This window comes from Haliaeetus albicilla, chromosome 10 (genome assembly GCF_947461875.1).
Source record: "Haliaeetus albicilla chromosome 10, bHalAlb1.1, whole genome shotgun sequence".
Classification (NCBI taxonomy): Eukaryota; Metazoa; Chordata; class Aves; order Accipitriformes; family Accipitridae; genus Haliaeetus; species Haliaeetus albicilla.
The window spans coordinates 16,311,365-16,329,727 of record NC_091492.1 but is presented as its reverse complement, the minus strand read 5'-3'; the positions used below and the strand labels follow the sequence as shown (position 1 = coordinate 16,329,727).

At 37.6% G+C, this 18,363-nt stretch overlaps 1 protein-coding gene across 1 annotated transcript in view; it reads right to left on the bottom strand.

Annotated features, from left to right (window-relative positions):
• Positions 1–18,363, bottom strand: part of TENT4B (terminal nucleotidyltransferase 4B) — a 46,464-nt gene that overhangs the window by 13,856 nt on the left and 14,245 nt on the right. The window contains exons 2-4 of the mRNA XM_069793622.1: positions 9,157–9,280; positions 3,937–3,983; positions 935–1,055 (exon numbers count right to left, since the gene is read on the bottom strand). Of these exons, the coding sequence (XP_069649723.1) occupies positions 935–1,055; positions 3,937–3,983; positions 9,157–9,280 (292 nt within the window). The remainder of the gene's footprint in view (positions 1–934; positions 1,056–3,936; positions 3,984–9,156; positions 9,281–18,363) is intronic.

The following is an 18,363-nucleotide window of genomic DNA, read 5'->3' as shown; positions in this document are numbered from 1 at the left end:
GAGGACGTAGAGAGAGAAAACAGGACTCCTGTCTATTTATGAACTCACTCTCCTTGCCAATCTGTTTACATAAACTTTGCTTTTGTAACTCATAAATGCTATTTTCAATTTACTATCCTGTTTAACCAAACTTAACACTTCATGTTCAAAGTGATTAATTTTAAATTGTTTTTAGTCAGTTCCTGGTGCAGAAGCATAGTTCTAGTGGGAAAAACAAACACCAGAGGGAGACAAACACTTAAGAAATAAAGATGAACGGTAATAGATACGCTTAAGAAAAGACACGCTCCTGTGTCACTGTGGGTCGTTGATTCCTCATCAAAATTATCTTCAAACAAGAAGCACAAGATATTGAGAGCACTCCGACATATCTCCACCTGAGTGGTTTCAAAATTATCTCTCTCTACTAATAATAGCCATCAACTGGACACCTGTTTAAACCCCAACCCTCTTAGATACACTTACAATTAGCAAAAGGTAGGAAGTTATAATGGAATTAATCCTATCCTGCACAAGACATACCATTACATATTTACACAAGGCTGTACTCACTACTTCTATGTGAAAATGTATTATGTCTGCTTACTTGCAGTAAGAAAAAAATAATTTATTTATGTACAAACTCAGTACAGAAATACACAGGTCTAATCACATTAATTCACAACAATGACTAGTATAATCTCACTTAAAAGCAAGTATATGTTGTGCAGTATGGAAAATCAGATGATTTTCCCCAACAGAAAAAATGCTTCTGTTGGAGTACTATCAATTATTTTGTTGTTAATAAAAACCATACTAAGAGGTTCTACTGATTCTATTTCAAATTTATATAAAAATAGTTTCTGCTTATGAAAATTCATCCTTTTAACCAAGATCTTTCTTTGATTAGAAATTTAGCTTAGAACATGGAAATACCCTCTTCTCCCAAACTTACAGTTGCTTTATCTAAAACTTTTACTGAGTTTTCATCTGCTACATTGTGCTTTCTAAGAGCTTCTTCCAGGGTCCAAAGAGGTAATGTCTCCCATTTTCCAAACACAACTAAATCAATATCACTGAAATGGAAAGAAAATATAGATTTATTCAAATTAAAAGATGAATACACTTAAAAGATAAACAACTGACATCCACACATAACTAGAATAAAGCTGACAGAATGTAGCTTAACCAAATAGTTTATTTTTAATTTTCTGAGGAAAGGGGTGGAGATGAACTCTTACACTTGGGGAAATACAGAACATTTCAGGTTGCCAAGGGGAGGGGACAGATACACACACAAATCAATTGGGCTGCAAAGCCCGATATTAGTCTCCTCAGGCCACATTGTCAGCAGAGTGGGATCAGCTTCTCCAGAGTGATTCAGAGCAAGAAATTAACTTGTTGTGAATCATCACCTTTGGGCTGTATTAATCAGTAATGCCAATTTAACAGCCTGTTTCTGAAAGGGAAAGTCCTGTTCCCCATCCTCTACTCCCAGATGCATGGCCCTGTCTCCTCCTTTGCTCTAGGTCTGGTGTTTGTCTAATCCGCAACAAATCAATTCAACATATTAATGGGCCTGGCAGAAAAACAACTTCTCTCCCACCTTAAAAAAACCACAAAACATCCTAGGGTAATTTCCTGCCTCTTTGTATATAAGAAAACCAACATAAGCTGGTTTTCTGGGTGATCAGAGCACCAGTGGGCACATGGTAAGCAGCTGGCCTGTAGTGCCAAGAACAGGGAGCAGGGAAGGAGAGAGGAAAATGTGGCTACTTTGACTTCAAGAAGCAACAAGCTGTTAAGTAAGATCACACCATCTAACCAACCGCTCTCATTAACTCAGCTCCTTGAAGGGGTGTCTCCATCCGCTACACTTCCTCCCTATGCACATACACATACACTTGACTACTCAGGGAGCTGACACCCTGATTCAATGCCTGAAGTCAAATTCAAAAGGTGGCTGGTGTCCAAACTGAAGCCAGTGAAGGCTACTGTGAGATCCTGAGCTATTCCCCCTTTGCTCCCCAACTTCTTCTTTGACTTCATCTGCTTGGTTGGGAACACAAAGGAGGTGAGCATATAACCCTACAGTTATACTAGCACGCCACTTTGGTGATATGGAAAACTGCATAACAGAAAACACCAAAAAATGTAGGAATATTCCCCTCCCTCCCCCAATAGATTCTACAGGTCTGCTGATTCACAAACAACACTGCTTTAACAATCTCAAAGAAACTACATCTGCATTAGATGAAATATCTCTTGCCGACAGTGTCGGCAGCAGGCAAGTTCAGCAGCAGTTCAGCTGCATACCATTCAGCTGACAAGGACAGGCAGCACTCAGCCAGTTTCACAAAACTATGTTCAAAACCTGCTTGGAGAGCAGGAAATGCTGCTGGACACTTCTCTTCTAAACTAAGTAAGTGTTAAACCCACTACCGATGCTGACAGTTAACAACGGGAGACATCTTTCTGATGCACATCAAGAAAGAAAAAGCAGCTCTGTTGTCACCTTGAGTATAGATATTGCCTGCAAAGTAACAGAGATCTAGCAGCTAAACAACCGTGTGCCCAAACCTTCAATATCAGCTTAAGTAAAACGATATTAGGCAAATTCTAACACAGAGTAACAGAATTAAAGACACACTGTAGGTCTTTCTGAATCCCAGAACCTGAAATCTGAATTAACTATACAGTTACTGACAGGTAGGGAAAACCTAGGGCAAAGGGAAGCTTTCCTAGAAGGTAACAGTGAATTAATTACCAACACGCAAATGCTCATTATTCTGAAAGTTTGGCAAGTACTGCCACAGGAAGGTTTTTTGTGGGTTTATGTACTGTGTTTAGGGTATCTGCCTTTGTTCTCCCCCCAAAACTCAGCTGAAACAAATATGGAGGAAAGGCAGCATATGAAATCAAATAGACAACAGCAAAGTGTTTTTCTTGCATCAGTTTCAAAACAATCAAGCAAATGTAGTAAAGAACTATTGCTATCAGTCATGTGGATAGGGATATCTCTCTTCATTACCAGCATTCAATCAAGTCTAATCAAGCCTATTTAAAATCAATGAAAAAAAGGCCAAGAACGAGGCCAAATGTGAAAACAATGTGTATTTGTACACCTTACTTCTGACTCTCCAAACAGAAGCTGAGTAATTCAGCTTTCCTGCAACTCCTTAGACTAAAGCAGATACTAAAGCATCTGTCAGATACTTCCTTTTTCAAAAAGAGATGAAATGATGACTCGGGTATCCATCAGCTGCAGTCAGTACTAGATACTAATTCCTCATGTTCCCAAAGTACGGAACTCAATTCAAGTGTTAACCTCAGACTTAGGCTATTTAAATGTGTTTATCCCTGCAGCCATTTAAGCTTTTCATTCTATTTCTATTTAATTGTCAAAAATACTTAAAATTTCTACATAGAAGATACCAGTGTCACTGAGTAATGACTTTACAAAAACTAGTAATGAATTTGGAAAAGGTAGGTATTGACTATTGTTACAGATTTCACAAAAGAAGACTGAAAGAAAAAAAGCAATCTGTATGTAATCTTTTCTCTTCAGTGCTAACATTATCATTAATATAGTAATGTTAAATGCTTCAATTTAATTGTCTGTGGAGGTAAAACTTAGCTTTTAAGGCCAACTTCTTTTTTTGGTTCAGTCAGTTAACGAAGCCAAATCACAAAATAAGCCTTTTTTGACAACATGGTAATTCATATCTTTTACCGATACATGCAAAATCTATATAGACACATGTATTATAGTTAATAGTCTTAATTATTATATTTCTGTACGCTTTGCAGAGTACTAATAGCTTAACACTTTCTTAATATAACAAGTATACGCACAAGTAACACAGATACTGGGAGACCGGATAAATCACTACAGGGGTACAGGTTTAACAGGCTATGTTTTCTCTTGTACGGAATTTACACTGAAAAATTACTAACCTTGTAGGTAAATATAAACCAGTTTTAAAACTTCCAAATATCTGCACCTGAAACACAAGAACAGGATATATGAAAACAAGTTTTCAGGCTTCAGAAACAAGTTCTATTAAGTTGCTTGTAAAGGCTGGTTATTGCTACCCTCCATTGGTAGATTTTGGTATTGCTAACAGGCACATTCTGAACAGAAGTACTCTTTTCTGTTAAAACATTTACATCTTTAATGTAGTATAAACGGCTAATCTTCATTGTTACTACCCATGAAACATTAATAACTTCGACTTTTCTATTACACAACCTTCTTTGTAATGTAAAAATTTTCACCATGACCAAATTTGGCAAAAACCCATAAACTGAAAGATTTTAAAACACTGAAGAATGATAGAACATTAAAAACCTCAGTATCAGTTCAACTTATTTTTTGCTTTTGTATCTCAAAGTATACCCTTCAGTTTGTAAACACATTTTCTAAGTTTAATATATTCCCGTTGCTTCGCATACTTTAAAAAGAAAAATTAAATCACAATCCATTTTTTTTCCTGAATTACAAAGCAAGTAGCACAACTCTGTCTATTTCTGCTTAAACAACAAACAAAAAGTTTCAGAAAGTTTCACATCCCACAGATTTAGTTTATTATGCTGGAATTTTACTAGCACTGGAGGTTTAAATAACCGGGTTTCCATTGTAAGCTGTCCGAAACCACGTTCTCATTAACTTAGCCACACCTCGCAGGAAGGTTGGATTCATGCACTAAGTGGGGGACTGGTGAGACTTCAAAGTAAAAATGTCTACACATTTGGACTAATTTTCAACCAGACAGTCTTCTGATGTGTTTCCTGGAGCCACCTTACAGACTTGTGTATTCTGTTTTAATGAGTCTCATACATTAGCTCGATTGCCACCTATTTGTATGTCAAGTGACCCACTTTTTATGTTTTTCCCCTTCAGGATAAGAAAAAGGGGAGATGGGAAAAGATGATGTTTTGCAAATATGTGTCTTGATACTTTAGTAGACTAAGAAGCAGTACAAGTGCTTCCTCTTGATTACTTTATATCACTTCACCCTTTTTACCCCTTCACCCCCACCTCCAACAAAAAGCACGTGCTGGCAGTAAATTTAATGTTGAAAGTTCATAGCTTCTCAAACTAGAAAAGGCTGGAAGAGATGCCACAGAACTGGCATCAATATTGTACTAGATCTTGACAAAAGCATAAAGGCATCACAAAGCTAAGAATGTAATAATAATTATTATTACTATTTTTAATCCAGGATAATAATAAAAGCATCCTTTGTGAAACTGTTTGGGTTCAGTCAAACCAGGATTTATTAGGCCACCAAAAACGTCTGAAAAGTGTTTTTGCACAATAAAACAACCACTGATGGGTTCAGAAAAAACTAAATGTGCTCTCACATTATCAAACAAAACAGTGTGTTCAGCTGAACAGCAGAGAGAGCCTTTATTGAATAAACCACCCTGAAAGTATTCATAAACTTACTGATACAACATATATGACCTTTACCAAAAGGAATGAGACAACATCAGTTGTACAATAATTTGGAATATGAGAAACACTGAATTATTCTACAAGAAACCCACACCCACAATTCAATCCCTCTGTCATCAAATCTGGAAAGATGGAAGAGTGGGGAAATAGGAAGAGAAATTTTAAAGGATTTTGATTGATTATCGAATTGGAATTCAAACTGTTGAAGCTCTGTAGCCATGTACATATTTAAAGCATCCCAAATACAGGACACTGTTATGACTTGAGAGACGTTAAGCATTAGTTTTTGTGGTGTGCCAACACTGCCGACTATGTTTTTATTCTACGTGGACAGAGACATGTATTTGCATTCATAAGGTAACTTAAGACTTCACAGTACTGCAATGGACTACTCCTACTCCTACTCCTGTATGTTACTGTTACTATTTATCCTACATTTCTGCACACTTGTTTGTATTAAATTCCGAAGTTCCTGACAGAGCTTTAATTACATTATGTGTCCAAATATGTCCTCACTATGCACAACAGAACTTGGAAACCCAAAAAAGCTTGGAAAGTCCTTGCTACCAAAATCCCTCCATCAAAACAAAAAAAAAATCTATCTGTAGCCAATTTAAATTTCTCTTTCTTCTACCTCATTAAGTAGAATTTTCTGAAGTTTGTCAAACTAAATAGAGTTCATCTTTCTACTTCCATTCCCAATCATAGTATTTTCATAACTGAAGTGCATGAAGTATGCAACATTATCTCTTTTCAGATCTACGAGGCCACATAATACTCAGACACAAAGCTGAGGACATTATAACAAATGTATCCTAAATTCCACTGTATAAACACTTATTTGTTCAATAGTCAAATTTTCATATGCGACTGGTAAAAAACTTTGCCTTGAAGTGCTTTTGTTTAATGTTTTGGGTTGTTCAGTTTCAGTGTAATTAAAGCCTTTCTTAGGGTCAGAGCCTTGCTGATGCCAAGAACAGTTCTCACGTACTAGGAATGTTTCCTTCTAAGCACATTCTCTTGAGTAAGAGAGCAAATGACACAATTGCTAACTTCTATAAATAAAGTAACAGTTTAGGATACCTAGTTTTACCCCCCCCTCCATCTGCTTTTTCAGCCTTTTCCTAAGTGGAACAGGAAAAAAAGATGTATGTGCACAGACACATTCCACACGCTCTCTATACATTTAGATTCATGAAACCTGATTTTCCTTTTCTTGGTACCTGATTTTTATAGAACACGTCTTACCTACATGTTTAGTGAGAAACTACAAACTAGATGTGTACGTTTAACTTACAAGTTTATTTTAGCTGGATTCACCGCGTCTTTGACTCAAAATGAACAGCTTAAACATTAACTTAACGCTTTACACTACAGCTAAAGCTGAGGACATTGGACCAGGTAAAACTCCACCTTCTCAGAACATGTACTCAAAACTTAAATCTTCCAAGTAGCTAAACCAACACAGATTTCCAAACGGTTAGTGATTAACTCCAACAACTGAAAAATTACAACAAAAGACTGTCAAAGTTGAACACAGTTGAGTTCAGCAGTTCAGTTCCCAGGCAGATCTGTAAAGTAAGTATTAGGAAAATAACATTACAGTAATTTCCAGATTATAACCTGGCATGCTGTTGTCACCATTCAGTTCCCTTCTAGCCTCCAGAAAACGGAAGGGCATACAAGAGGAGAATTCTTTCTCAAGGTAACAACAGCAGACAAAATGCAGAGTTAGGCTTTGAAGAGCAGTTAATGACTTGAGAAAAAGGAACTGGCATGCTCTTGCTCTCTAACATTTTGAAGAACAGCAAAGACAGATGGTCATGGCAGTTCTAACTGGCACTAATTGAAAAGTGAACTTCAGTTTTCAACTACACGGTGTGTGCTTCCTCTCAGTCACATTACAGCTAAGCCCAGTGGCCAGCTTGTCGCTTGTGGTAGAGCTTGTAATTTGCTTCCCCTTCTTAAACATATTATGGCTACAAAAAACAGTTTCAGTACCTTGGCCCCAAAGTCATATATATATATAAAAAATTATTTTTAATACAAAATACCTAGCTTTTACAGATCAAGTCTGTCCTACGCACAGAGTATCTCTGGAAGCACTAAGTTCTTGTGCCCCATTCAAAATGTTAGCAGTAACAAAGGAAGATCCCCTGGTAATAAATCCATTCACCCCATTACACTAGTTAAATCTGCAGCACACAAACTTGTCTAGGAAATAGCGACATCTTCTCCAGGCTGAAGCAAGTAGTTATTTTGGTGAAATTCCCTTCTACAAGACTTTGGCAGGGTGTATCACAGTAAGCACTGTTTCCTACAATATTGCCTGTCAGACTGGCAGCCCACTACTCCTGCTCTTGATTAGGGTCTACAACACTGTTTCACTGGCTTAGAGGAGACCTATACAACAGCTGTGAGATATCCTGAAGTCTGTTACACAGTTCTCTTGGAAAGGTTATTGGTTTTGCTCAAAGAGAAAATTACCAGACACATGTTGTACTGACTCTATCAACCCTCTATAACTGTGCAGAGGTAGCTATCACTGAGTGAAGAGTGCTCCTTCCATATTACACGTCATTAATACGTTGTCCGTAACAACATGAACCACCTTGAAAATGTGAGTGTATTTTACACACAAAACCACACACCACATACATATAGGTTATACAGAATTCACATTCTGTCGTATTTTGCCAATTTCTAAAAACACATTCCAAAAAACAGGTTAAGAAGATTTGAAATGAACAGCGGGTTTAAGTCATTCATGTCAAAACACTATCTTTTACCATGGCAGCATCAAAGAGCTTTCCTTATACTAAAGATCTGCTGTCTGAATTTGCTTTGCTATTCTAGCTAATAAGTCCTTATTTTCAGCTACTGTTATCCACCGTTAGATGACTACAGCTACACATCTGCATTCTGGAAATGTATCTCTCTACTTACCATATTAGTAGTGAGACACAATTAAACCAGACTCAATTAGGCTAAAAATCCAACTGTGTCCCCAAAGAACTATATTGAGTTGTAAAAGCAACTTCTCTGGCTTCTCTTTAATCCAACCTTTATTAAAAAAAGCATAGCTCTGCATAGGAGAAACTCTTTTTTCTCTTGAATGAAGTACTAGCAAAAACCCCATCTTCAGTGGAAAGAGGCACTATAGATTTTACACAGATCTACAGACTTATTTGCTCCTGTACAAAAAACTGGTTCCTTTCAATTCGTAAGATATGTCAATTTAGTTTAACTGCCCATTAAAAATAGCATGGTCTACGTAACATGGCATTGCTGGCATTCCACCTTAATAGACTTACTCAAAACTGCAGGTCTTTGGACTAGAAGCCCTGCTGCTAGTGAAGCTATGAGTTTCAGAAGATTTTTTTTTTAACACAATACCTTACAAGCATGCATGCATGCCTGATGTGTTCCTATTAATCTTAGTAAATAAATATTAATGAGACCAAATGTTGCCACACCTTATACCCTTTCTTTGACTAGAGTAGGTTTAGCTTGTCTTTGTTCCTACGTGTGATAGAAAATGTTAACCTGTATTATTCTAGAAATTAAGATCATCTCTCTCATTTGATCAGAAATCCTCTTGGTTTTTTTTAATATGGAAAAAATAAACAGTATTTTCATTATTCAATACTTTGCAAAGTAATCAGGCACAAAATGTTGCTTTTATATATTAACGAATACAACAGTGTCCTACTCACATCTGCATTAGGCCAGAGCTCTTTTATAACATTTTCTATCCTGTTCACCACTTCCATCCGCATTCTCTCTTCTTCAGGTCTGGGAGACATATACTTATAAAAGTCAATTATTTCTTCATGAAGACTAAGAAAGAAAAAAAAAAAAGAAAAAAGTTAGGAAAAACCCACAGGAGAATGAAATAGTAACTACTCTAATCAAACAGGCTTTTTAAGCTCCTAGTTACCTATTTAGTTAAGGGGCAATTTAAGAGTAGCATGCAATTAAAAAAAAAAAAATCCAGATTCACAACACTTACTAACATTAGTTTCATGTTAGTTTCTTATGCCATAGGTCAGTATTGCACTGCATTTGCTAAAAGTATTGAAGCAAATCTAAATCTAAGCGCCTTCAATTCACACTGAAAGTCACACTCTGTATTTTAATGCCAGTGTAACGCATAAATGGTTCAGTCTTCAACTATGAACGTAGCTGTAAGCTCCAAGTACACACTGCGCAAAAATTTCAACAGGAGGTTTTCAGCCAGCACTTCCTAGTCACCCCGTTGGCACCAGCTAGGGAGTTCCAGGCATCAGCCTGTATTCAGTACCAGGGTTTTAAAAAGTTGATAGTAATTGTGCCAGTACTAGACTTAGAAAAACCGCTTCTTTTACTGATAGAGAAGACACATAAACTAAATACGCACTCTCTCCCCATAACAAGAAAATAAGTAGTACATACGCAGCAGTGGTGGCTCAAAAGAATAAGTGATTGACAGACAGTTAAGCCATATATTTGACAGTTTACCATATTACATGTGCTTCTCAGTCAGTTATGTTTAGACTGCCTATGATAAGAGCTGAAATAAAAATGTCTTCATACAGTGCCACAAATTTCTATGCTTCTGTAATATCATAAACACATCATCATCTTGACTAACAATGTATTTAAAAAAAAGACATGACCCTTTAATTCCAGCCACAGAGTAGCTAAATTAATTTCATTTGTTTCCTGCAATGACCATTACAGTAACAGTTAGTTTTTTTTTTTAAATGTATTGTTTCTAGTTACCAAGCTCAACTGCATCTCTCCTTAAAGCTCTGAGGGACCATCAGAAGAGAGGAATTCATTAAGAGCAAGCCCTTAGATGAGATGTGAAATCTAATACTTCCCCACTGCACACACGCGTAAATAAATCAAATGTTAATAACTGGAAGTTGTATACAGGTGTTAACAAAACAGATTAAAATATCTGAAAGTTGTATTTAACAGAGGCATGGTAGGGGCAGAACTCAAACCATCTGTGTTATGTTCTTCGATACTGCAGCATTATGAACTACACAAGCTTCTTTCTCTCAGAGACAGAGGAATAAAATATTTACATTACTTTTCACCACGCATTTATTGGAATTTCCCACATGCATGGTTCAGGGAATAGTCATAAAAGCCTAGCAACTTGTGGTGGCCATCACCACAGCTCTCTATAGCTAACGCAAAGAAGAAAACTCCTCTGACAGAGTTCCTCCAAAGGGAAGATCCAAACAGATAACCAATTTAGCTGTTCTAAAGCAACCTTTGAAGAAGCTTCCCTCCCTCTGACATCTACAGAGGGAGCCTTACAAACACTTAAACTAAAAACTAAACCAAACCAAAACACACACACACACCCCCCCGCAAAGATCTCCTGCAAAAATGGAAGATGCCGTCTCCCTCCTCTCGCCCCCTTACTGCCACACTGGCACCAAACCCTGTTCATGCACATCATCTCAGGTACCACAAGGATGTTCTGAACAATGTCACTGCAATATTCATACTGATAAATGCTGTTTTCTGCATTTATTTTGACATCACTAGGAAATTTCTTACCTCCTCCTGCGGCTGCTTTCCTGCTTTTCCTTGGAAGCTTACAACCTGGGGTAAGCTTACAACCTGCACATTCCAAACCACCACTGCCATCCCTTACACGGGCACTGACTCCTCTGCCTTTGGCTTTTCAGCCATCTCCTGTTCTTCTATTCTTCACCGCTATTCAATGTGTTGGCACTTAAACCTTCTTACAGCTATCCTCCCATTGCAAGTATTGAATTCAGGTGAGAAGTACATGATAAAGGACAAGTTGAACACTCCAACAACCAAATTCACTCTCCCCACTGCCAGTCACACATACTGAATTACTAATTTAGTCTCCAAGTGCTTGACCATTAATGTAGCATTCAAAAACAAGAGCAACAAGGAAAACAGGCAAAAACATGATTATCAAACTCTAGAAAACACAAATTATTTTTCAGCTATAATCTGGTGAACCAGCTTAGAGGAAGACCTGGGAGTCAGCCCAAGGCTTCCTATCATGTCTGGCAAACTCTTTACTTTCTTTGCAGCCTACATTGTGGGGAACTGATCATGCAACCCAGCCCCATTTCTGCCTCTGCTCCTCTGGACTAGCTGGAACAGACTGGTTACATCCACAAGGCACAAGATTTGCCCCAGAGCAACATTTTTAGTAATGTGAGATTGAGTGCACGCAGGCACTGCATGCCATGAGGAGCAGCACCACATTGTCTGAGGGCAGTTAACAGCACAAGACGTGCTGGGATAATACCGAGGGACTATCCCTGGGGAGAAATTAATGTATGGCACAGCACAAATCCATACTGCCCATCATCAGTGGGCCCAGCTGCTCCTGGGCTTCTGCTTTACGGGAGTTAATTGTTCCCCTGCCCCATAAGGGAACTTTGAAAGAACAAGGCAATCAGAAATGAGGTCCCCAAAGTGCACAAAGGGCCAAGCCATACAGACACTGGAGTTCTCAGGGCACTTGTCTTTATTAACTTCACTGACACTCTTAATCGAGATAATTACATCAATTGGTGCATTCTTTAGAAGCACATAAAATAATGATGCACTGTCAGAACCAGATGTATTTCTTTTTCTAAACATAAATAACATATGTCTGCATCTCTTTAAATGGGATCCTTCTTATTCTTAGGTGATCATGTAAAGCTTTATGGCAAAATAAAAAATTAAGCAGCATGCAAACACACAGAAACTTACATTACACATGCACTGATTGTTACTAAACAATGCAGATGTATGAAAAATGGAAATTGAACTTTCTCAACGATAGAAGAAAGGCTTAAAGACTACTAGAGAAAGTTCCCATCAGCACACCAGTTGGAAATACTACAGACATATCTGTGTTTGATCTGCTGCAAGACTCCATGCTGCTAGGATTGCCTGTGCTGCACAGAGCCACAGTACGCAGAAGGCAGGCAGAAGCTGTAAAGGCTCACGACTACACCTGGAACCGTGTTTCCTTGCCCAATAATGGCTGCTGCCAAGAAATAAGGGAATGATTGATTAAAGCCAAGACAAACAGAAGTAGCCACATGCAGATTTCGGAGCAGTACAACATGACTTAGAGGCGTGACTCCAATTAATGTGGAGTTAACTCAAGCTGTATTGAAAATTAAAACTCAAGGTTATTCACTGTCTTAATCAACATCTATTATAGTCACTGTTTTTTCAAAACAATTTGTTTGGATTAATGGAGCCTGTTTACAAGAGTCTCTAGTGGAATTTTGTATCTTTAGCTGAAATGAACATCAAAGAGACTGAGATGTTATTTTTGGCATCATAACAGTATTTTATTATTTACTGCCATTACATTCATTAGTTATTTTAGATAAAAGTCCTTAAAAGGAGACTTATTTTTAGAAGGAAATTACGTTGTAATAAACCTGATTTCACTATGCAGAGATATTTCATTTGGCTTTATAGTTATACTGAAGCATACCAACACCCAAGACCTACTTAGGATGCACGGAGAGAGCTCTCTGCAATGCATATGAGCATTAGTTTACTGTTTTTATTATAGTAAATAGCAGTAAACAAGTGGGTCTTTGTCCTGTACTTCAGGAAATCTTAACACTTGGGGAAAAAAAAAAATAAAACAGGCTCTTACACCTTCTCCGAGTATGTTTTAAAACAAAGTACTAGTGGCATCACAGTGTGTTTTCAAGCCTGGTAATCTGATTCCATCAGAATTTCACAGACAGAATAGAATTATAGAGAAGAGAAGCCACTAAATTTAGTGGATTGTAGTGTCTGTTATGTTTACCTGACAGAGATAGTGATGCATCATTAAAAAAAAAAAATTATGGCTGCAGAAGTTGTGATCACAAGGACTTCCCACCATAACATCGCTGAATAGCACCACAAGGAACCCAAGTCTGCCAGACTCAAGCCATTTAGGTAAAAAGCCACAGCTTTTGTGCAGATACAAGTACCACCGAACACAGTGCATTACATTCCTTTCTTAGTTTGATCACATCTTACTTTATTTTCTAGCACAACTTGTGGACTCTAAATGTGCAACTCAGGATTCTCGAACTAGTTTACATACACCCAAGATGTTGTTATTTTGGAGTATGAATCCTACTGCACCTCTGGCAATCAATGCACCTCTGGCAATCAATTGAAAAATAATACTGTATGAACAAAATGTTGTTTTATATGCATAGCACACAGACAGATACGTGGACAAGCACATATGCTTGACTGTACACTTCAGTTACTTGACACATAAAGCAGCACAACTTGCTATTGCTGCAAGTCCAGAACTGGAACCAAGAGTGATACTGGAAGGCATGTTACTTTATGAAACGTAACTGGAGATACAAGTTTCACTTCTCTGCACTAGGATCCCGATGCAGACTAAATGACCAGTCCACTGTGCTCACAGATTTCAGCAGCTTGGAGGAAGCCAGCCTGACACAACCAATGCCCAGCGCTCAGCAGCCACACCAGCGGCTGCCCAAAGTGGGACCATACCCTGGACCTTCCCTGCCTGCCCCGCACAGCTGAGAAACAGAGCGCAGCCCTGCTAAGCAGAGCAGCCAGTGAGAAAAAGATAATTCTGACTGGTTTTGCTTGATCACAGGATAGCAGTTAAATGTTGCCTTTGCGCGCCAACATGCAGTATTATAGTAACCACAGTAATAATTTTTAATTGAAAAATTTCCTGCTTTTGTCATTCTGGAATTGTGTTATACTTCCACTCTCCTCTGGCTCTTCTTCAGTCTTCATTCCACAGGACAAATTATGCAGGCATGCATGTTCTAATTTCTCTCATCAGGGTGCTACCCATAGGTTCTGCTCCAACTGTTAAAAATGACTGGGTTAAAAATTCTGCTCATCCATCCCAAAATGCTTCCTCTGCATTGGGCATATATATTTCTTTGCACGGGAAATGCTATTTGCAACACTACTGAAGATAATTTAAAACAATGGGTATTAACCATACACAAAAAATCATATAGTGCTCATGCACTACAATTTATGCTTTGGCAGGATTTTCTGAAGGAAGCTTCATTTTCAGAATGATGAAAATCTAAACTATTTAGAACCTCTGCGGATGGTGGGCAGAAGTAAGCAATGAACACACAGATGACTTTTGCCTTCCCAAACTCTTATGCTTTAAGAAGAATCACTTCTGACTTAAGAGTTTATTGATTTTATACCCACAGTTGGATGGGATATTTGCAATGTACCCCTGTAACACTAAATAAGCTTTTGGTATTTGAGTTTTCTTTGGATGAATAATTCCCAGAGGACAGTGTTTAGTTGCCCCTACCATCTTAAGTCTCCTCTGGAGAAAAAAAAATAAAAAACAAAGGCAACACAGAGAAATATTGTAGAATTTCAGGTTTATAATTGTGTTCTGGGAAGAATGTGAACAAGGAGCCTGACGTATTTTAGCTTCTTGAAAGCATCAATACTTAAGAGTCCTTACTGCATCCATCCCTACACTCCCAAGAAGAAAGCTAGCATTGCACAGGAGAAGAGAGAATAACTTCAATTTGAAGCTTCCCAAGGTGTTTTACTAAGAAAAAGATGGTACTGGTTTTGCAACTGTAAAAAAAAAAAAAAAAAAAAAAAAAAAAAAAGACTTATGGCAGGAAATTCTGATCCTTCGGAAGTTTCATGAACTAAACAAAGCTCTTCCCTCTCCCACCTGCAACCTACTTGGTCCTGAAGTGCTTTTGAACAAAATCGTAACTAAGGTAAAGGAATGACACAGAGAGCCCAATCCTTCCACTCCCCCTCACAACTGTATTTATTTTTTGTTTAATATTTATTTTAAAAGCAACACTGACACTCTACAAGATGGGGAATCCAACAGCTTCCCAAATTAGCTTTCAATTTTAACATTGATATCCTATGAAATTAATAAAGTAATTTCTAGATTACTACTACTATCTACATGTGTTGAATAACGAAGCAGGAACAACAGCAGACACTGTAAACATCACAAATTATTTTCCCACCTACAAACTCAAGCAAAGCCAAACATTAGAGTAGTGAAGGGACCTGTAAATATGAAGCATTTGCTGACGTCCTCTCCCTACCACCTGGGCCTTTGTAGCAGACAAATTCTTTTAATATTTGCTGGTTTAAGCTACCGAAAAAACACCTAACTGCATCTGCAGGTGATTTAATAGGCAGTTAAGTTTCATGGTGACTAATACAGCAGTCCGCATAGGAAACTAAAATTGTGCATAATAAAGTAAACAATTTTCAAAAGCCTCAGAGACTTTGACCATCGCTTTTTGTAACCTTAGTTATGGAACCATATCAGTATATTAGAGGTTACATAGTAACTGTATTTTGAGCCACATATGCCCTATGGGAGCTTTAAAATAAAACATCCCAAAAGATGTTTGTATTGATAACCTGACAAAACCAGGAAAGCTGAAGGAGTTGGGGTTTTGATATCACACATTTTTCCTCAGCTCAGTTCACCTGTTTGAAATACAGCTTCACAGACCATCTTTTCACAGTTTACCTAAAAACAGACATGCAGAAAAAACAGGTATTCCACTGCCATATGATTATTAAACATCACTAAAAATCAGGATATCTACTGCATAAACAATTTCCTAAGGTGCACATGGAGAATTTCACTTTGCAGAGAGCTAGGCAAATAAGATTTATCTCTGTCCCCTTCCATTATAGCCCAGGTGTTTGTACCACACCCCGGCGTCCCAGCGACAAGGTATGTTATAACAGGATTGCACAAGCCTCCCTAATCCATCTAAGGCAAGCTAGCCAAGTTAAATCCCACCACCTTCATCAGTTCAGCTAAAGCAGCCAACTTCTCCTAAACATAGCGGGGAGCCCGAAGAGGACCCCTCGAGGATGGCAGCAGCAGTCACTTCCACCCAGATGTCAAGGGGCAAAAACAGGCCAGCGGAAGAAACACCTTCAACTGGCATACGTACCTCCAGAAGACCACCTCCAGCAACCAAGTGATATTTGAGTAGCTTTCAGTATTTACCCAAGAACAGCTTGACCTTTCTGACTAGCATTTGTCATCTGCTGAGTAATTCACAGAATTGCCTTTTAGGACTGAGGGAGGGCAAAATTTTCACAAACATGTAAATGATTCAGGAATCCATATCCTGTTTTCAGGACTAATGTCTTTTGGGATTAATTTAATCACTCTGATATTGAGTTTGAAAACACTTTTTCTGAATGGAGTTAGTTTGTTCCCTTCAACAATTTATGGTGGACTGATCAAGCATGTTTCTTCAAATGCTGTGGAGTAAAAAAAGATGCTACTAAATTTACAAGACCTATGATTTCTATCCTGTGTAAATATTTGAAAGCATATAGCACAGTCCCTTCTTTCTTCCTCCCAATCAACACCCATACTCCCAAACCCCTCAAATTAATGTAGTTTTTTATTTATGTTCTGGATTTAACATTAACTTATGGGTTTAACTGCATCATAAAAGGCACTAAAATAGCACTGCCTTATGGAAACAGTCAAAGTATAGTAAAGACGTATTAAAACACAGGAGAAAGAAGCAATGTGGGCAGTTCTTTTTGATTATTTAAATTGTTATCTCGGTCTTTTCAGTCTTATTTATTTTATAGATTCTGTGCTTCAATCAGGATGAATGTTGCTTTCTTTAAACTGATTCAAGTTATTTGTAATTAAAACTCCCAAGCACATTCTTTACTGAAGAAGTAATGTAAGAGACTCTTTCTTCCTATCAAGGTAGAAGTGAGCATTTTTTGTCTGTTTATAAATTATAATTTGTCCTTTGTCTTCCTAAAATACATTCAAATGTACTAGAATTTTTCCTACAGAAATTTGTCTTTTAAGAAGAAAAAAATCCTACTGAACTTTAATTATAAATCAGATGCTTGAATTAGTCCTACCAATAAGCAAGCTGAAGTATAACTCTGCAACTGACCCACTGGCTTTTAAACTCACCCCATATGCATACTCAGTCTTGCTCTCTACTTTTACAGCATTTTACAGCAAAAACATCAAATGCCAACTGGAAAGACCGTTTTGAGAAGTACCCTTACTTCCCATTGCTTTTTTTTTTTTTAATCATACTGTACATAAAAACAATCTAGCTGAATCACTACATGTGTGGGAATAGCCGCCTATTTCTTCCCTGGGAAGTATGTACGTATTGTCCCTCCTTCCCATCTCTGTAAGCAAGTGCTATGAGAGTCTGCTGCTTCTTTTCTCCCAGGCAATGGGTTGCCAAAGTAAGGCATGTGTTTCGCTAAGAGAGGAGTGAAAAAAAAAAAATTTAAAATAAACTGCTACCTCAAGTGAGCTGAAAGAAAAAGTACTAGCAAAAGAACAAGATGAAACAGGAGAGAAAGATTTTGTGCAGGCAAAACAAAGTGGGAAGAGCAGAGATGGGAAATAGCTGTTTTATTTCATAATGACAAAAAGGCTTCAGCTCTAGTAAAATCTAATTATCTTGAAACACACCAGTAATTCCAACATCTCCTATAAAATACTAACACAAGATTTTTCTTTAGCTCACTTTTAGAAAAGTATTAGTCTGTTGGGACAGTTACATATACAGACCAGCTATGCAGTTTGCAACCTCATAATTTAAAATACAGATACATATTTTTAAAAGCCTTTAAGTTTAAAGTACAACTGTTACCATGTACTTCACACATTCTGTGATTACAACTTGAGGTCAATTTCCAAGCAGCTAAAACCACAGAGAAGTTAAAGGTATCTATTTCCTATAAGTGGGGAATTAGTAATTCCTCAGCCTGCCAATTCAGCTTGTTTAACTGGGTCTCACTCAAGAAGACCAAACAACAGTTTATAAGTTTTTTTAAACAAGAGCTTAACAAGAAGTAAAAGTAACTGTCAGTATCAGTAGTAGTTCAATTTATATTAGCTG